Genomic DNA, 22,321 nt, shown 5'->3' with positions numbered 1-22,321 from the left:
ATGCTCCGAATTCCATGGACAGCTAGACGCACCAATGAGTCCATTCGCCAGGAACTACGCTTGGATGGCTTGTCTCTGGCCAATATCTGTACCCGACGGATTCTCCAGTTCTTTGGACACGTTGCGCGTGGCAACGAGGATAGCCTGGAACGACTAGTTGTGATCGGTAGCCTGGAAGGAAAGAGAGGGAGAGGAAGATCCCCCACACGATGGACCGATCAAATTAAGGCAGCAGCAGGCACCTCAGTGGTTGGAGCGCTACGTGCAGCGCAGTCAAGGGATAACTGGAGAAGAGTCATTGCTTCTGCAAGGGTCACAACCCTCAGCAATGAGGATTAAGACGGAGAAGAAGAAGCCTGAGCGATAAAGTTAGAAATCAGGAAAGAACCAAAATAGAAGATACCGTGGATTGGGTGGCAAGACTCAAGCGTCAATAGGCGGGACATATCGCTCATTCCCTTCAACAACGTCATACATCAAAAAACTTTTTCAGGAGATCGTTTTTAAAGTTAAAGAATATATTAAAATATATTTTAAATAAATATCAAGCCACTTATTGAACTTTTTACGGTGAAACAGGTTTTTTCTCCATTTGAAAAATATTAGGTATATTTAAAAAAAAAAAAACAAAATTATTTAATTTCACAACTGAAAATTGACGATTTTCGATATATGACGTTGTTTGAAAGGAGTGAGCGATATTGCAAGACAGGATCTCAGATGGATACCTTAGGAGAATTAGAGGCGTCAGAAGACCCCAAAAGAGATGGTCCGACGACATACCCGATGCGGGGGGTAGAAACTGGCTGCAAGCAGGAATGGAAAGATACAGAAGAAGCCTATATCCAGCAGCGGAGGTCGTAGGCTAAAGAAGAAGTGCCATTCTTCCATGTCAAGTCTCCCTGAAGATCACTTAGTAATTCCCCAGTCTGCAGATTTTGTATGGAGGATAGCGAAACACCCATCCACACTCTCTGTAATTGTCGTCACATGCTTGGGGGGCCACTACTGGACTCCGAGAAGGTGAAGCTCCTACCACCAAGACAGGTCGTGAGCTACATGACTCACGTAGCTCTTGAGGGTGAGCTGTGATACAGAGGGAGGTCACAATAGACCTAATACAGTCACAGTGACATAAGGGATGCTATTGTAGATCCCTTGACCTCTCATATTTAAAAAAATAAAATTAATAAACGTCCTTGTCTTGGGCTGCTCTAAACAGCGCCTCGACGGTCATTAGTCCTCCGTTAGCTTCCAAAGCTCTCAGACCATGAAGTAGTTAGTACTGATATATCTAGGGTGTTTGGTCCTCCATAGGCTCACCGTGATCCAGTAAATCCCCATCCTATATCCGGAGCATCGGTCTGTATGTTCCCGATAGTGCATTCAATTTTAATTCAGTTTTATTCACTTAAATTTTTCTACGAAACTTCATGTCAGGGTTTCCCATAACGCTCACTCCTTTCAAGAACGTCGTAAATCAAAAATCGTCCATTTTCAGTTGTGCATGTTTTCGGAATGCCCAGAAAATGTACTATATCCCAGCAAAAGAGGCATATTTTTAACTTAATATTTACCCGCTACAGGGCAGAAAATGTTGTTTTTGCATTTTGAAGAAAAGGTATTGTTTAATTATTTTTTTAAATTTACTAAATATTTTTTAAATGGAGAAAAAACCTTCAGGTTTTACCTAAAAAGATCCGTTGCACAGTAAAAAGTTCAATTAGTGGCTTGGTATTTATTTTTAAAACATTGTATAATATTTTTAAAGTTTGAAAACGTTCCCCTGAAAAATCAAGTTTTTAGATTTGACGTTCTTGAAAGGAGTGAGCGATAAGAGAGACATGAGAGAGTACGGTTATTATCCTCGGATCTACCCGACCGAGTTACTCCAGGGTATGCTTGGCTACAACAGTTTAGAGACTAGAATAAATGTGCATTTGATGAGGCATTACTATCCATTGCTGCGCAGTATGATAGATAATCCTGAAATTATCCGGAGCATTGGTCTGCATGTTCCCGATAGTTACCTAAGACAGCGTCGGCATAGATTATTTCCCATTCCTATATACAGGACCAACCTGCCGATGGTTATGCCTGTAGGAAGAGCTACCGCTATGCTGAACAATATCTATTCCATGTGCCTGAGGGGGTATTCTTCTACATCTTTAGCGAGAGTATTCTTGCTTACTTTATAGTTTTAGCTTGGAGCATAGCGGTAGCTAGTCCAAGAGGGAGGGCCCTGTTCAATACTGAAGACAAGAAGAAGGCCATGTGGCACGTATGTCTGATGAAAGATAATAATAATAATAATTTTGGATGATTTATACAGCGCATTTTCGTAACATACTACCTCTATGGCGCTTGCTTATACAGAATGGATTATGATAATGATAAAAATATATATATTAAAGAAAAACATCGTCAATTCGCTGAGTCTGAAGGGGAGAAAGTGGAGCGGCCGTATTATTGAGCCTTCTTCTCGGTCTTCTCGGTCTTCTTGGACTGCAACATGGACAAAGTGCAATGCTCGACTGGACGCTTAGAGGCATAAGTAGGTCCGATGGCATTAGGAGAGTGGCGGGCCTGCACTGGAAGAGAGTCGCGTCCAACAGACAACTGTGCAAGTCCAAGAGGGAGGGTTCTCTTCAATACTGGACACAAGAAGAAGCCTAGAGCGAGTAGGTGGTCATAGGCTTACCGTGCGCCAGGAAGTCCCCGTCCTGTATGCTGGGCGGGCGCGGCTCGAAGGCCGTGGTGCTGTCCACGTAGTCGGCCGAGATGTCGGCGTAGTGGGGGGGCGGGGGCGCAGGGGGCGGCGCCGCGTGCGCGCTGCCCGCCGCGCTGCCGGCCGCCGCGCACGGCGCCGCGTACTGGTACGGGCTGCCCAGGCTGTTGTACGCATACCTGCGCGCAAACACACACATCAGACACACACACTCTGGATATTAATTTCAATTCTAGCGAGACAATATGACTGAAAAAAATTACATTTTGAGTGTGTCCAGATACCTTACGCTTAGGAGTTATTTAAGGAGTTATTAATTCATTAGCAGTGTTGCCATATATACAGATTTATCTGTATCGATACAGATTTCAGGCTGTCGTTACAGATGACATAGTTTACTCTTAGGTAGTACTTTTAGTTTTATACACATTTTTGGAATTGGACATATCGTAGTCGTACAGGAGAAAGTGACCAACTACCAAAATGTAAAATGTTCAGGAGGGCCATTTAAGTCACTTTTGCTTGGCAACAAAATAAACGCCAATGCAGTTAGTCATTTTAAACAAGTCAATATATTATGCTTCCAAGTTTAAAATCCTTTGAGATTTTTTCAGGGCAATATTAAGCTAGTAAGATATCAAATAGTCAGTGATCACGTTTTTGTAAAAAATTCACTAGGTCACCTGTATGACTACGATATATGGTATATGATAAAACAGGAGACTGAAAATATGTATAGATTAGAGCATGATTAACATTTGATAAGTAGGTGAGAATTTAATTAAATTAGAGAGACATCTATGGTTGAAAAATAAAAGCACGAAATAAAAACGAAGGATGACTTTAAGGTGTGGATTGAGTCTCGGCTAAAACGGCGTATGTTTTATAAAAAAATCAATAGATATCACTATAATACATAAAATTAACCAAGGTTTTTTTTATATAATATAACCATGGTATTTTGTATGGAACCAGAACCAAGCTACATGTTATCTTTTTTGCCATTTTTAAAATAGTATATAAATAAATACCTTTTCGAGAATTTTATTATATTTATTTTTTTTAAATTAACCTTAGTAAATTAAGTATGGCATAAAAATTTCATCATTGAAAGTTATGTGAAATTTCGACTAATGCTCTTCAATTCCATCCTCGAAACTTCTAACTAAATAAAATATAATACAATTTCAAGGAAAAATTAAGATTTCATCAGAAAATTTAAATTTCATCAAAATGGATTATTTTCCACTAAGAAATTAGTATTTCATCCAAAAGGTCAAATATTGATTTCTTTCAGTTAAGATGTCTGATAAAAATTTAAATTTATAAAAAGCATCTATCACATTTCATTACATTTTTTTTAAAAACATATTTCAACAGAAACTTAAAATTACATTAGAGGGTAAGTATATATTTTCACTAAAAAATCAATATTCCATCAGAAAGATCAAATATTGTCTTTGTTATGATCAATTCAGATTTCATAAAAGTTACGTTTTCATCAAAAAAATCACAATTTCATCAAAAACTTTCATACCATAAAGAAATCGATATTTCTTAAAAACACGTAATTTAACTAAAAACATCACATCAGAAAGCATAATTCCAGGAAAAAAAATCAACATTTCATCAGAAAGTTCAAATATTCATGTCCTTCAGTCAAATTGCTCCACAAAAATTGAGATTTCATCAAAATTATCATTTCATAAAAAAAAATATTTAATCAAAAATTTTAATTTCATCAAAATTTAAATTTCATCAAAAATTTTATTTCATCAAAATTTTTATTTCATCAAAAAAATTGTTTCATAAAAAATTCAATTTCATCAAAAATTGAAATTTCATCAAAAATTGTAATTTCATCAGGCAGTGATGACGGTCTATGTTTCTCACCCGTTGTAGTGGTGGAACTGGTCGCTGCTGGAGGGCGTCTGCTGGTCGAACACGCTGCTGTCGGGCGCGGCGTCCGTCTGCGCGCGCATCTGGGCGCGGTGGAAGCGGACCTCGTCCTCGACCTTCTCCCGCTGCTTCTTCGACATGCGCCCGAACTTCACGGCTGCAACATAGTGTGACAAGGATCAACATCACATCACATCGTATGGCTTTACGTTACATCGTCTTACATATTACTTTGCGTTACATCAGTTACATCATATTGCCTATAACTGCGTTTCATCCTATAACTGCGTTACATCGTATAACTTCATATTCTATATAACTTTACGTTACATCATATAACATATTTCTTTGTGTCTCATCGTATGACTAGGTATGCTACATAATACTACATAAAACTTTACGCTACATCATATAACAAATAACTTTGCATTACATCGTTTAACATAACGTTACATCATATTTAATTTAACTTAACGTTACATCATATTATACATTTATAACTTTACATTACATCATATAACATATTTCTTTGTGTCACATCGTATGACTACGTTACATAATATTACATATAACTTTACGTTACATCATACATATTACAAACAACATTGCATTACATCGTATAACTTTACATTACATCATATTACAAATAACTTTGCACTACATCGTATAACTTTACGTTACATCATACGTTTGTGCCCTGCAATTGGTTGAATTAATCCGTGAAGAGTTATTTTAAGAAGTTTCACTTGTATTACGTGTACGGTGCTGAAAGCGTTATTTTTACATATCACTAATAAAAACACCTGTCACATGTGTATAAAAAGACGTGCGAATTTGAACGCAACGATGAGTCAAAACTTCAAGGCAATCTGGCGAATAGTACTTGAGGAGATTTAAGATTTTGAACAAACCAACGATTACAATTCATTTGTAAAGATAGTAAGTAGTGCGCAGACACGATTTGAGTATTAGAATAATATTTACAGGAACATTATTGGCGTGTGTGTACCATATTGGCACGCACTGACCTATCTCACTACCGGCGAGCGAAGGACGCCCGTTCGCAAATCGTGAACTCGGAAAATGGCCATTTGGAAAATGGTCATTCGAAAAATGGTTTTTCGGAAAATGGTCATTGGAAAAATGGTCTTTCGAAAAATTGCTATTCTGAAAATGGTCGTTTGAAAAATGACCGTTCGGAAAGTGGACGTTCGAAAAATGGCCGTCTGGAAAATGGCCATTCAAAATGGTCATTACAAAAAAAGCAGTTCTGAAAAAAGCCATTCGGAAAACAGTCATTAAATAAGACCTCATAGTATATTGCTATTCTTAAAATGGTCTTTCGAAAAAAAGCCATTCGGAAAATTTCCGTTTGTATAATGATCGTTCGTAAAATAGCCATTCGGTAAAGGGCCTTTCGGAAAATTGCCGTACAAAAAAAAACAAAAAAGGGTCATTGAATAATTTGACTTGGTAAATGACCGTTTGCATAGTGAACATCCGGAAAATGGATATATGGAAAATTACGATCTGGAAAATTACCATCCAGAAAATTGACTTTCGGAAAATGGCCATTCGTAAAATGGCCGTTCGGAAAGTGGCCATTCGGAAAATATCCGTTCGGAAATATCGCTCCTCAGGACATTGGCCTCTCGGGACGTTGGCCTCAAGGAACATGACACAAATGTACAAATATGGATGTTGCTGTAAGCGTCGCGTGCCAATAGATATTCAGTGTAATACAGGGTGGCGCAAAATGAATCACCCTATCGGAAGATGTTATAATTTTTGCAAACGGCGTCGCACGTCAATCATATTTGACATTTGTAAACAAGACAGCTGCAGTATACAAACGGAGTGATAAAACGGGCACAAATGTGTATCAACACTGGCGGCACCCACTTGACAGATATCATCTTTTCCGCTTAAGAGAAAAAAAATTAAAGGTCCATATAAAGATTTCCATCGCTCAAAATCCTTTTTTTTCTTTGTAAAAAAAGTAATTGATAATTTAAATCGGATGATTAATTTTGCGCCATCCTAAATATGTTTGTACACTGCAGCTGTCTAGTTCACAAACGTCAAATATGATCGACGCACGACGCCAATTGCGAAAATTATAACATCTTCCGACAGGTGATTTATTTTGCGCCACTCTGTATTTTTATCTGACGTATCATATCTGACATGAGCCTAGTTCACAAATCGCTCATTCCTTTCAACAACGTCATAAATAAGAAATCGACAATTTTCAGTTGTGCGTGTTTTCGGAATGCCCAGAAAATGTACTATATCCCAGCAAAAGTGGCATATTTTTAACTGAATATTTACCCGCTACAGGGCAGAAAGTGTTGTTTTCGCATTTTGAAGAAAAGGTATCGTTTAATTATTTTTTTAAATATACTAAATATTTTTCAAATGCAGAAAAAAATTTCAGGTTTCACCTAAAAAAAAATCTGTTGCACAGTAAAAAGTTCAACAAGTGGCTTGATATTTATTTTCAATACATTTAAAAACGATCGCCTGAAAAATCCATTTTTTGATATGTGGCGTTGTTGAAAGGAGTGAGCGATATGTCAAAAATGACTGACGTACGACGTTTTTTGCAAAAATTATAACATCTTCCGATAGGGTAATTAATTTTGCGCCACCCTGTAGTTTTTTTTTTATCTGATATATCTGATACGAGTCCATACTTAGTGTAGACACAAAATGGGTGACTCAAAAGGAGCTATGACCCAGTGACTAACGAGATATTGTTATTGGCGTGGGTAGGTACCGTCTCAAGATAACGAAACGGGCATAGGTACAGTACAAGCAAAGATAAACAATGAGGCGATATGGAAGCTTGAAGCTAGGACTGCATGCCAGGGTTGGGAGTGGAGGAATCAGAAGGTATATATGTGCAGATGAGGCAGGCATAGTTGGGAGGGCAGAGGTACAGTACAGGCAAAGATAAACAATGAGGCGATATGGAAGCTTGAAACTAGGACTGTATGCCAGGGTTGGGAGTGGAGGAATCAGAAGGTATATATGTGCAGCTGAGGCAGGTATAGTTGGGAGGGCATAGGTACAGTACAGGCAAAGATAAACTATGAGGCGATATGGAAGCTTGAAGCTAGGACTGTATGCCAGGGTTGGGAGTGGAGGAATCAGAAGGTATATATGTGCAGCTGAGGCAGGTATAGTTGGGAAGATGGTCCCTAAGATAGTTTGGTCATGTGAAGATAATGGTTGGAGCAGTATATATATGGAAGAGTAGAGCCAAGAGTCTACATAGCATGTGTGGCTAGAAGCTAGGATTGTCTGCCAGGGTTAGGAGTAGAGAAGTCAGGAGGAACGTGCAGTTGATACAGGTATAGTTAAGAAGATTGATGGTCTCTAAGATGGTGTGGTCATGTGTAGAGAATGGTTAGAGCAATATATGGGAGAGTAGACTCAAGAGTCTACATAGCATGTGTGACCAAAAGCTAGGACTGTATGCCAGGGTCACGAACGAAGAAGTCAGAAGGAGTGTGCTACTGAAACAGGTATAGTTAAGAAGATTGAGGGTCTCCAAGATGGTGTGGTCTATGAAGATAATGGTACGAGCAATATATGGGAGAGTAGATCCAAGAGACTACGTAGCATGTGTGACTAGAAGCTAGGACTGTATGCCAAGGTTAAAAATGAAAAAATCAAAAGTAATATGTAGCTGAAGTAAGTATAGTTGGCAAGGTCAAGGGTCTCCAAGATAGTCTGATCATGTAGAGAATGGTTAGAGCAGTATATCATATATGGCTAGAAGCTAGGACTAGATGGCAGGGTTAGGAATGAAAAAATCAGAAGGAATATGTAGCTGAAGTAAGATAGTTGGCAAGATCAAGGGTCTCCGTGGTTTGGTCATGTAGAGAGAATGTTTAGAGCAGTATATATGGAAGAGTAGAGCCAAGAGACTACATAGCATGTGTGGCTAGAAGCTAAGAGACTGTATGCCAGGGTTAAGAATGAAGAAGTCAGAGGGAGTGTGCTACTGAAACAGGTATAGTTAAGAAGATTTAGGATCTCCAAGATGGTGTGGTCATGTGTAGAGAATGGTTAGAGAAATATATGGGAGAGTAGACCCAAGAGTCTACATACCATGTGCGACCAAAAGCTAGGATTATATGCCAGGGTCAGGAACGAAGAAGTCAGGAGTGTGCAACTCAAACAGGTATAGTTGGAAAGACTACACCTGTCTCAGCTGCAGAGATGGATCCAGATGGACTAGTGGATCCAGATGGAGCAGTGGATGCAGATGAAGTAGTGGAACATGATGAAGTGGTCGTGGACTCACCATCTCTGCTCATGCCGAGCTTGAGGCACTTCTGCAGGCGGCAGTACTGGCAGCGGTTCCGGTTGACTCTGTCCACGATGCACTGCTTGTTGCGGGGACACTGGTAGTTGACTACTGCAAGAAATAAGACCTGATGTTATGTCAAGCTAGGCAGGTTGCAGTCGACAATTGCAACCCGGCAACCATGGGCGCAGTGAGACTTTTTTTTTAAGTTGCGATATTTATATAAAATGTAAATGTAAATTTATATATATATATATATATATATATATATATATATATATATATATATATATATATAAATATATATATATATATATATATATATATATATATATATATATATATATATATATATATATATATATATATATATATATATATATATATATATATATATATATATATATATATATATATATATATATATATATATATATATATATATATATATATATATATATATATATATATATATATATATATATATATATATATATATATATATATATATATATATATATATATATATATATATATATATATATATATTTATATATATATATATATATATATATATATATATATATATATATATATATATATATATATATATATATATATATATATATTTATATATATATATATATATATATATATATATATATATATATATATATATATATATATATATATATATATATATATTATATATATATATATATATGTGTATGTATGTGTGTGTAGTATATTAAGTGTATATAATAGTTTATTTTAGTTGCAATATAAGCTAACTTAAGAAATAATAAAATAATAAAAAAATTCAAATAAATAAAAAATCCAAATTTTATCCCCAACAAACGAAATTGCGATAAGAGACAAAACAGATGGCGCTGCCATTGCGATAAGAGAAACTGTTTTTTTTTCTCTGTCACTTCCACACACAAAACACGCGCGTATTCAAAAGAAAACACTTTGTCAAAATTTCAAAGCATTCGGTGATATTTTTTTTGGACGATTCAAGATTTTGAACAAACGAAAATTCAATTTTAAATGGAATTAATTTACAATAGAAAAATAATCTCCAATACCTGAAAACTGTTATATAATATACAACGCGGGGTCATTGACCGATAATGTTATCTAAAATTACTATTTGTACACACATGTGGTACATTCGTACATACATAGTGATGTACTACGAGTGGTCACTGCCCGCGTTTAGCGTTGTATCTACAAAATATTTAAAATAAAAAAAATAATAAAATGAAAATTAAAAAAAAATATGTATATATATATATATATATATATATATATATATATATATATATATATGTCCGCCTCCGTAGTGTAATGGTCTGCACGCTTGGCTACCGTACTGGAGGTCCCGGGTTCGATTCCCAGGGAGGGTCGAATAAATATAAGTGATTTTTTCACTGTAATATTTATTCAATATTACCCTGGACTGGTACCTGAAGAGGAGGGCTGATCACCTTTCCTTCATGTGTTAATGATCAAGATAACACTGCGTTTATATGATGCAGTGCCCTATGCACCATTGGGGTGCGGATAAGGGTTTGAATGAAAAAATGAAAAATATATATTTATAAATATTTATATAAATATATATATATATATATATATATATATATATATATATATATATATATATATATATATATATATATGTATAAATATGTAACATTAAGGGGATATTCGCAAAGACAGAACTCATTCGCCGGCCGACAGCCGAAGAGGTAACACGCCTTACCACGCCCGATTTTTTCAAAGTATATTGATTTTTTTTTTTTTTAGAATATATCGTCGTAATACAGGAGTAAGTGACCAAGTGCATTTTTTTACAAAAACGTGATCATTGACTATTTGATATCTTACTAGCTTAATATTGCCCTGAAATGATCCCAAAGGATTTTAAACTTGGAAGTATAATATGTTGACTTGGTAAAAATGACTAACCGCATTGATGTTTATTTTGTTGCCAAGCAAAAGTGACTTAAATGGCCCTCCTGAACATTTTACGTTTTGTCAGTTGGTCACTTTCTCCTGTACGACTACAATATATATAATAGAAAAAAATATATAATTTTATTTAACTCCTAACCTTTCAATAATAATTTTCTTTCAAAACCATATAATATAATTATTACGAAGAAAAACTATTTTTTTCAATGCAAAAACAGTGTTTTGAAAAAAAAAATCCTCTTTTAACCCTTATCCGTATCCGATGGTGCATAGGGCACTGCATCATAAAAACGCAGTGTTATCTTGATTGTTAACACATGAAGGAAAGGCGATCTGCTTCAGGTACCAGTCCAGGGTAATATTGAATAAATATCAGAATGAAAAAATTACTTTTATTTATTTGACCCCCCCTGGGAATCGAACCCGGGACCTCCCGGAAAAAGAAAAAAATCCACTTACGTAAAATTTCACATGGATTTAGAGAATATTAAGTTACGACTTAACGAATGCTGGGCCTTGAGTGATCACTTAACCGAGCCTATGTCGGTCGTAAGCCCTGTAAATGCCCAGACTTCCCTATTCTTCTTCATCCAAGTTAAGATGTCAAAAAATAATGACACAGATAAGTTTAATGTATATTGTGTCGGGTTGTGGTCCCGTGGTTAGTGTCGAGGACTCTCGAGTCAGAGTTTCTCGGTTCGAACCACTCTACCACAATTTGACACCTATTTCTAATAATGAGCCGCTTAGGCTCACAGAAATAGAATGAAATGAAAGTATTTTTGTAAATAATAAAAACAGAAATATTAATATTTTTTTTCTTTGAAACTCCCTTCCCGGTGTTGTGTAACTTGTACACATTGCTTCTAATAACCATAATATCACTATATATATAGTAAATACAAAGCTAAGATTTTAGGAATTCCTCCATAACATATTCACGCATTCATTTAAAAAATAATATTAATAATAATCACAAAATATCGGGTACATCGGAGGTATTATATATATAAACAGCGCGTGAAGAGTGTGCGGGAACCGCGACACTATATTCGCATCTCACTCTTGCATACTTGCACTGTATAAGCGTGGGGAGCTCAATGCTCAATGTTCTCTGGCTAGCAGCAGTAGTAGCTCTTGGGCTTCCGACAAGAGTGGACCTATGCTTGTTCCGTGAGCGTTGCCAAATGGTTTTTTAATGTTTTCAGCAAATAAATCTAAATTATTATAATTTTTTACTTAATTTATAATAATTTAAGGGGATTAGCTATGAATGTCCGTATTTTTCCGATTTAAAATCGCTAATGTTTTTATTGTGTAGTGACTACCCAACACACGGACGCGCGTTTTTTTTGGCAAAGGTTAAATAAATAATGAATAAAAATCAAAGAAAAATGGACATTTATCATTATTATACAATAAAAAATTTATCTCGTCTACATACCTGCCAAATCTTATGTAATACAATAAGAGTTCATTGGCCGATAGCGTTATCTAAAATATTTTATTAATAAAATATATATATTTAAAATATAACTATATATACACATATATATATATATATATATATATATATATATATATATATATATATATATATATATATATATATATATATATATATATATATATATATATATTTATATATATATATATATATAAATATATGTTTATATATATATATATATATATATATATATATATATATATATATATGTTTATATATATATATATATATATATATATATATATATATATATATATATATATAAATATATGTATATATATATATATATGACGTTCTTGAGCGAAAAAAACACAGAAAGTACAAAAATGATAGAGTTTACCCAAAATTATGTCGTGGGAAATTTCGGCAACAATAACGAAACGGGATTCGTTTATATTTTTTCAGCCCATGGTGATTCACTACAAAGACGATGGTTTTAACTATATCGCTCACTCCTTTCAAGAACGTCATAAATAAAAAAACATGATTTTTCAGGAGAACGTTTTTAAAGTTTAAAAATATAATACAATGTATTAAAAATAAATATCAAGCCACTTATTGAACTTTTTACTGTGCAACAGATCTTTTCAGATAAAACCTGAATGTTTTTTCTCCATTTGAAAATATTTAGTTTTTTTTTAAATAATTAAACAATACCTTTTCTTCAAAATGCAAAAACAACACTTTCTGCCCTGTAGCGGGTAAATATTAAGTTAAAAATATGCCGCTTTTAGTACATTTTCTGGGCATTCCGAAAACATGCACAACTGAAAATTGACCACTTTTGATTTATGACGTTCTTGAAAGGAGTGAGCGATAAATATTTTTTTTGTTAAAATTTTACTTAAGTAAGTTAAGTAAATACCACTATTTTAAACGTGGTATTTACCAAGTAAAAACTAAAATAAAAATTGATAGATATCACCACAAAGTGACTGCCGAAGCAATTAGTAAAATTATTTATATTCTTTAATCGACACCTTCTTTCATATGTTCAAATGTCAATAAAAAAACTCATCAACACACACTGTGAACAAAGCTTTAGACACACTCGAAACAACAAAATTATTTTCTTTCAAAAATAATTTCATGACTGAAAACAGCAAATTACGGAGTTGGTTGCGGTTGACGCATCAACACGACTCGAGTGGTTAGTTGCGTAAGTATTGACCGTACTGACCGCTGCTCTGCGACCGCCTGAAGAAGCCCTTGCAGCCCTCGCAGGTGATCACTCCATAGTGCACGCCCGACGACTTGTCACCGCACACCTTGCAGGGTATTATCTCGATCTGGGCTGGAATGCAAACAAATAAGAAAAGTCAGTTACTTGATCACGAAAAGAAAATATTTTTTTTATTTTTTATTTTTTACATAATGGAAAATAAATTGCAATTCATTATAATTTCACTAGAGACATCTATGGTGAGGCGAGAGAAGCTTTTTATTGAGCAGAGTCCGATCCTGGATTATATTCACATACTGAAGAAACGCTAGAGTATGTACTTATAACTTTTTCATTTTTTGTTATTTTTAGCTTATATTTTTATTATTAATTTTTTGTTATTTTTAGCTTATATTTTAATTTTTTTATTTTATTTTATTTTTTTGTTATTTTTAGCTTTTATTTATTTTTTTATTTTTTTATTATTTTTTGTTATTTTTGGCTTATTTTTTCTTTGTTTTTTTTTTTAATTGAGCAGTTAAATTATATACAATATTTTGAGTATATCAATATAGCGAGGCTTTCATATTCATCTTCCATAGGCTCCTGACATCCATAATTCTTCTTCGTCTATGTCAAAAAATAATGTAAATAACTCCTAATAGATTTTCGTCACAATGTTGGATTATTGGCTAATAAATTAATATAAAAAAATCACAAGACTATCGGTAGCATTCTTATTGAAATCTGTAGGGAACTAAGGGAGATATGAAGGTTTAAACTTTACATATTTTAATAAAACGAAAAACGTGCGTTCGCATACGTCATCAAATCTCCGTCATTGAACGTTTTATGACGTCATATGGTTTATTGTCTATGGTTTATAGAGCTGTAATAGTAGTAGTGTGGATTGTTTGTTTCCCACTACACTACCATTTGTGTTATACAAATATGAGGGGAGGGGGGGTGGGAGGGTGGACCATAGACTTCAACAAATAGAGCCGCCAATAATTTAGCAATGACACCAACATTCAAATTAGTCCATCGTTTCTGTGACGTCATTCATTGCCAACTTGCGAAAATAACGTTTTTTCGAAGGCGAATTTTCAACAAGAAAATGATGAATGAAAATATTGATTATATCGGCTGTTATAAACACTTCACGAGTCTAATACAATCCTTTATAGGTTGAGTATGTTAAATTAGATATTCCTCCCGTCTGACAATGATCCATTGGAGATAATACAGATTTGTGAACAAGTATTAAGACACACTCAAAATGTTGTAAAAAATTATTTTTATTTTTTTACAAAAAAATATGTAAAACATTTTGAGTATATTTGTCATTTTATAACGTGGTAATATTTTTCTTTGTAAATTGGGTGTAAATAATATGTAAAGTGGGTGTATAATAATAAAATAAACAATGTGTTGCTTTGTAATTAAAGTTTTTAATTAAAGTTTATTCTTAATTTATCTTTATAATATTTTTCTATCTATCTATCTGATTCTGACAGTTCAGAATATTATATTTTTCTATCGGATGTCTTTTGTTTTATTCAGTGCGACGCATGCGACATCTGGTGGTAGAACTGTTTTATGTAGGTACTATTTGTAAGTACTTAATAAAATGTATAGGTAGGTACCTAGGTATTTTATTACATTTCCCCCCTTGGGGAAGAAAATTCACAGTAAAATTTTCACTCGTCCTCCTCCGGATCATCTTCTTGTAGTGAAGGGACTGGTATAAGTTTAGTGATATGATAAAGTTTTTTTATTATTCTTTTAAATCTAAAAAAACTTCTTAACAAATCTGGATCATCTCTAAGTAGCAGTTTTTCATTTTACATTTTAACAGAGAAAAAGAAGAATACGGCCCATATTCTTAGTCTATGTTGCGATGTCAAAAAAAATAATGTGAAAAGGATGCGTTTGAAACATCGAAAGATGGCGATTCTTGGAAGCTTGATAACTACCAGGAAAAAATATTTCTTCAGAATAATAATATCCTTATTTTCCTCGTAGCAAGCATGCCAGGATATCGAACTAACACTCCACACACATGTATATATGTATATATATATATATATATATATATATATATATATATATATATATATATATATATATATATATATATATATATATATATATATATATATATATATATATATATATATATATATATATATATATATATATATATATATATATATATATATATATATATATATATATAAAACTAACTAACTAACTAACCATCACGCCGCTTCTCCGCAGGGGTAGGAAGAGAGAATAGAGCGCCACACCACTCTGTCCTTGCAAACATTCTTCGCCTCTTCCACGTTCATGCATCACGACTCCTTACCTGACCACTTTCAAGTATTTGGCATACCTGATCGTGCCATGTTTTTCTCGGTCTTCCTCTGCTTCTTTTCCCACTAACATTCGCCTCATAAATTTGTTTTAACGTTCTTTCGTCACTCATTCGTTCCACATGTCCAAACCATCTCAACACACCTTTCTTAATTATATATATATATATATATATAAATATATATATATATATATATATATATATATATATATATATATATATATATATATATATATATATATATATAAATATATATATATATATATATATATATATATATATATATATATATATATATATATATATATATATATATATATATATATATATATATATATATATATATATATATATATATATATATATATATATATATATATATATATATAAATATATATATATATATATATATATATATATATATATATATATATATATAAATATATATATATATATATATATATATATATATATATATATATATATATATATATATATATATATATATATATATATATATATATATACATACAAGTTTCTCGGTTCGAACCCACCCTACCACAAGTTAATACCTATTTCTAATAATGAGCCGCTTAGGCTCACAGAAATAGGAAATTGAAATATTTGTGTAAATAATCTCCTTTATTAAAAATACAAAAAATAAATAAATAAATTCTCAATGGCGGCACTAACCAAGGAAAACATTAATTAAAAATAACGAAAATAAAAAAAAAAATTCAGCTAATAGACCTTTAGCAATTTTAAAGAAAATTCGATAAAAAAAATAATAAAAAAATAAAATAGTACCTATAATAAAAATCCTAATAGCGGTATTTACCAAGTAAAATTTTTATTAAAAATATCAAATAACAACAAAAAATGTACAGCTATAGATCCAATCCAGTTTCACAAATAATTCGCACAATTTTTTTTTTAAATAATAAAATAATTTTTCTAGATTGAACAGCGCCGGTGCGTCGATCCGGCGCTCTAGGCGAGCCGGGGTCGCCGACCGCGCGCGGCCGGTTCAACGAACGACCTACGCGAATCTCCACTGGGTTTCCGTGTTGTCAACCCGCGGGGACCGGCTTAACCCACATACGGCCGCCGGGAGAGCGGCCACGAGGCAAGGCCGAGATCGCCTCGCGGATTTCGGGGAAAATATCGAGAGATTCGACGTCTCCTGATCGACTTCTACGGAGGCGAAAACATCACTGCCGCGAAAAATATGCCGCTTTTGCTGGGATATAGTACATTTTCTGGCCATTCCGAAAACATGCACAGCTGAAAATTTACGATTTTTGATATTTGACGCTGTCGAAAGAAGTGAGCGATATGTATGGGGAATTATTAATTATTAGTTATTAAATATGTATTTTTTTATGTACAAGCTTTTAAATTCCCAAACAACTAAAAATAAAAATAATAAAATATGTGTTTATTATAGACAACATGTTTTACACCTGTTTTAAATATAAAAATGACCGTTTTTAAGGTTTTCATATATTTGTTTATTATATATATATATATATATATATATATATATATATATATATATATATATATATATATATATATATATGTATATATATATATATATATATATATATATATATATATATATATATATATATATATATATAAATATAAATATATATATACATATAACGCCACACTCTTCTGTCCTGACATACACTCCTCGCCTCCTTCACATCCATACATCTAGTCATACATGCCCTCCGACTACGCAGACTTTTGACACCGCCAGATTTTAGGTTCTGATTGATCTGATCGTGCCAAGTCTTTTTCGGTCGTCCACGTTCTGTTTTCCCTCTCACATTCGCCACATATATTTTCTTAGTCATTCTCTCGTTATCCAATCGCTCCACATGTCCATACCATGTAAATATATATGTGTGTATATATATATATATATATATATATATATATATATATATATATATATATATATATATATATATATATATATACATATATACATATATATATATATATATATATATATATGCGAGTCTACTGAGATATAAACGTACCATATATACATAGTGATAAAAACACTTTTCTGAAGTTATGGACTCGATTTCCAGCTGGGTCAATAAATGAACGCGTGTTTCAAATCATTTTTCCAAAAATATACATTGGTATGGAGGCTTTACTTGATACATAAGAGTATTTACATGAATATATAACGCCCAGTGGTGCATAGGGCATTGCACAGCATCGACGCAGTGTTATCTTGATCGAAAATGACCCATGTTCAATACTGTGCTTTACACATAATGTGCCCTTGGTTGGACTGTTTATAATGGAGTCCTGGCACCATCCCTATATTGACGAATATACGGCAAAACGATGCATATTAGATGTTTGAACGGTGAAATAATTAAATAATGCATTGCTCAGATAAGCATTATCGAAAAAAAATAGTGTCTTGAGATGGTTTGGACATGTGGAACGAATGAGCGAGGAAAGAACGGTAAAACAAATTCACGATGCGAATGTGTGTAGTTCAAAATAGGAGCGGAGGAAGACCGATGAAAACTTGACATGATCAAGTATTTAAAATACTCGGGCGCGACCAGTCGGAATAATCGGCGGGTATGTACGAGGAGGCGCACGAACGTGGAAGAGGCGAGAAATGTTTGCAAAGACAGAGCGGTGCGGCGTTCTATTCTCTCTGCCTACCCCTGCGGAAGGTGGCATGATGACTAGTTAGCTACAATATCCAGAACAACCTAGTTTGATGAATGGATGTAAGGTACTGATGGCATGAAGCTACCAGGAGTACAGAACGGCGCAGGAGGTATTTGGTACATATGCTAGTTAGTTAGTTAATTATTATTTTTACTATAGTATAGTACTACGAAGGGATACATACGACCTTCCAGTACAATTCAATAAAACACATGCCTCATCACTCCTTTCAAGAACGTCATAAATAAATAAAACTTGATTTTTCAGGAGAACGTTTTTAAAGTTTAAAAATATAAAACAATGTATTAAAATAAATATCAAGCCACTAACTGAACTTTTTACCGTGCAACAGATCTTTTTAAGTAAAACCTGAAGGTTTTTTCTCCATTTGAAAAATATTAAGTTTATTTAAAAAAATAATTAAACAATACCTTTTCCTCAAAATGCAAAAACAACACTTTCTGCCCTGTAGCGGGTAAATATTAAGTTAAAAATATGTTTTTTTGCTGGGATATAGTACATTTTCTGGGCATTCCGAAAACATGCACAACTGAAAATTGACAATTTTTGATTTATGACGTTCTTGAAAGGAGTGAGCGACATACGTTCTGATATTCTACTCATCACTTTCATACTAACTCCATGAAGCTACCAGGAGTACAGAAGGATGCAGGAGGTATTCGATAACCATGCTAGTCCAGTAAGGAAGGCGCCGATATTATATACATCAGCGTATATACAACGGACCGGCAGGTTACTGCCCTCTGACGTCACTAACGCCTCGCGACGCGTGCAGTGTGGCGTTCTATTCTCTCTGCCTACCCCTGCGTAGAAGCAGCATGATGGTTAATTAGCTACAAGATCCAAATCAACTTAGTTTGATGAATGGTTGTAAGGTGAATCGGTTTCAAGCTACCAGGAGTACAGAATGGCGCAGGAGGTATTCGATAACCATGCTAGTCCAGTAAGGAAGGCGCCGATATTATATACGGCAGCGTACAACGGACCCGCAGGTTACTGCCCTCTGACGTCACGAACGCCTCGCGATGCGTGACGTCACGGCCGACGACACGCCGATGACGTCCTCGCTCTGTAACTCTGGCTAAAAATAAAGCGCGTAGACACCTCTCTCGTCTACGATAACGTTTTTAATAGGCATTTTCTGGGTTATTATGCCGTTGTGTGTTTAGACTGCAAGTTTTCGACTTACGAGCAGAGAAGAACTCATCAAAAATGCCAAAAAAATGACAAAACATGTAAAAATAACAACATGTTGAGTGTGTCCAAATACTTGTTCACAAAAACAAGTATTTGGACACACTCAAAATGTTGTAAGTAAATTATCTGGTCAAATTATAAGCTTAAATAATAAAAATGAAAATTATATTTTCTGGCGTTTCTCATGTGTGTGATTATAATCCAGGATTCGGACCTCACATACTAATAAAAGAGTTTCTGCTCAATAAAAAGCTTCTTATTATCTCACCAATAGATGTCTCTAGTGAAGTTCTAGTGATGCAATAACAATGTTTCTGAAATTGTTCATAATATATACATACAGAACTTCTAAGAATTTGAGTAATGTGGTTGTCAATAATGGGTAGAATTGGTGAATGTTACACGTGTGTAAAGTGATCACTTAAACTAGCCTGTGACGGTCGTCAGCCCCGTAAATGCCCAGACTTCCATATTCTTCTTCATCTTTGATGAAATGTCAAAAAATAATATATAAAAATAACTCATTCTAACAAAATTTTAGTGTGTCCAAATTCTGGGTTGATCCACACTAAGAAGTAATTTATATCACGATAGTTCGATGTCTCAACATAGATGAAGAAGATATGGAAGTCTGGGAAGAATCTTGCGTACATTTAATATAGGTCGTCATCCATATGTTCCACATAAAAATTAAAAATAAAAAACAAAAAGACCCTTTCTGTCTTTATGTTTTAAAACTATACCGAACTAAGCTTATAATCGTTAACCCCACGTGGTTGAAAGTAATATGAACGCAGCCAAATTCGTTACGTTCAACAAAATTCCTGAGTAATAAAAAAAATTACTGCTGAGAAATAGCGATTTTTTTATGTACATACGAGTATACTAATTACCATGGATCTTTCTCGAATGACATCAGAGGAAGACCAAAAAATTCATGGATGCTGCAGAAAGAAACACGATTCGAAGGCATGGCCTAGGTGACATTGTATATGATAGAAGGACCTACAACTTAAGGACGAGGAGAGCTGACCCCTAGAAGTTGGGATGTAGCCAGGAAGAAGAAGATTGTTAGTCATATCAAAACAGCGCTCTAAATATTGAAACATCTTTTTTTAGTTCTTTCATGCAATCATGGGTGTATAGATCAAACAGCCACGGTGACATTACTCAACCCTGTTTAACACTTTAGAGAGCCAAATCAATATTCAACGTTTACGCGTTATGATCACTCGTTATGGCTCCTTATATATCCATGTTATTTAAAGCTTTTAACCTGAATAAAATACCCGTTATTATACTTATATTTGAATTTACTTTTAAAACCACATTTATATGAAATTTCAAAATACTTAGAGTATTTTGCCAGTTTATAGAACGTTGAAAACTTTGTAACATGCATCATTGAGTCGGAATTGCATATTTTCGAGTTGACGTTTTTTGCCAGTATACCCACGATATATTGTACCACGTTACTTCGAAGAAATCATGTAATTATGTTCAGTGTACATTTACAGTGTACATCATTTTTTCAGATCTTTCGAGTAAATTATCCACGTATAGATTAAACAGCCACGGTGACATTACACAACCCCGTTTAACACCTATATCGTTACATTACCTCTTATAGAATTGAGACCCTTCTTATCCACGAACAAGCCGGTGGGGGTGGGCGAGTCGTACGAGGCCTCGCTGGGCGGCGGGGTGGTGCTGTCGGCCGCCCCCTGGCCGCTCCCCTGGGGGAGGCCCTGGGGGGCGCCCTGGGGGCCCGCCTGGCCCTGCAGGCAGTCGGGCGGCCACTGCGAGCCGAACAGCTCGTGGTACTGGCCGGGGTCCATGCTGGGGCCCCCGTCAGGCCGGGGCGCGCGTCCAGCGCCCTGTCGACGGCATGGCGCCAATTGCCGATGGTGGGGGGGTGAGACGGTGCGGACCTCGTCCTAGCCTTGGCTACTCTATGTTAGAGCGATGTTAGCCGACACCACTTTCAAAGGCAGCTAATCTAGCTGTCACCACTTCCAAATGCAACGAATCTAGCTGTCACCACTTCCAAAGGCAACGAATTTAGCTGTCACCACTTCCAAAGCCAATGATTCAAACTGTCACCACTTTAAAGGCAGCAAATCTAGTTGCCACCACTTCCAAAGACAGCGATTCCCTCTACTTCCAAAGACAGCGATTTCAACTGCCTCTACTTTCGAAGACAGTGATTCTATCTTTAACCACTTCCAAAGACAGCGATTCTATCTGCTTTCACTTTAAAAGGCAGGGAATCTATCTGCCACCACTTTTAAAAACAGCGATTTCGCAGTCACCACTTTAAAATACTAATTAAATTCTGGTCTAACCACGAAATACACTCTTTTCAACACTTTTTCAGTAATTTATTTTAATTTTTCGCCACACCACTTCAAAGAACA

At 34.5% G+C, this 22,321-nt stretch overlaps 1 protein-coding gene across 1 annotated transcript in view; it reads right to left on the bottom strand.

The window, feature by feature from the left end:
- Hr3 (nuclear hormone receptor 3 ROR-beta) overlaps nt 1–21,889 on the bottom strand; it is a 34,685-nt gene extending 12,796 nt beyond the window's left edge. Inside the window, exons 1-5 of the mRNA XM_088273258.1 lie at nt 21,526–21,889; nt 13,613–13,726; nt 8,943–9,056; nt 4,622–4,784; nt 2,702–2,907 (exon numbers count right to left, since the gene is read on the bottom strand). Of these exons, the coding sequence (XP_088129384.1) occupies nt 2,702–2,907; nt 4,622–4,784; nt 8,943–9,056; nt 13,613–13,726; nt 21,526–21,742 (814 nt within the window). The 5' untranslated portion in view covers nt 21,743–21,889. The remainder of the gene's footprint in view (nt 1–2,701; nt 2,908–4,621; nt 4,785–8,942; nt 9,057–13,612; nt 13,727–21,525) is intronic.
- Between the last annotated feature and the right edge of the window lie 432 nt (nt 21,890–22,321).

Source organism: Brachycentrus maculatus, unplaced genomic scaffold (genome assembly GCF_059751285.1).
Source record: "Brachycentrus maculatus isolate JH-2025_06_01 unplaced genomic scaffold, ASM5975128v1 h1tg000563l, whole genome shotgun sequence".
In the NCBI taxonomy this organism is placed as follows: domain Eukaryota; kingdom Metazoa; phylum Arthropoda; class Insecta; order Trichoptera; family Brachycentridae; genus Brachycentrus; species Brachycentrus maculatus.
Note: the sequence above shows the minus strand (reverse complement) of the source record. Positions and strands in the feature narration are given on the sequence as shown.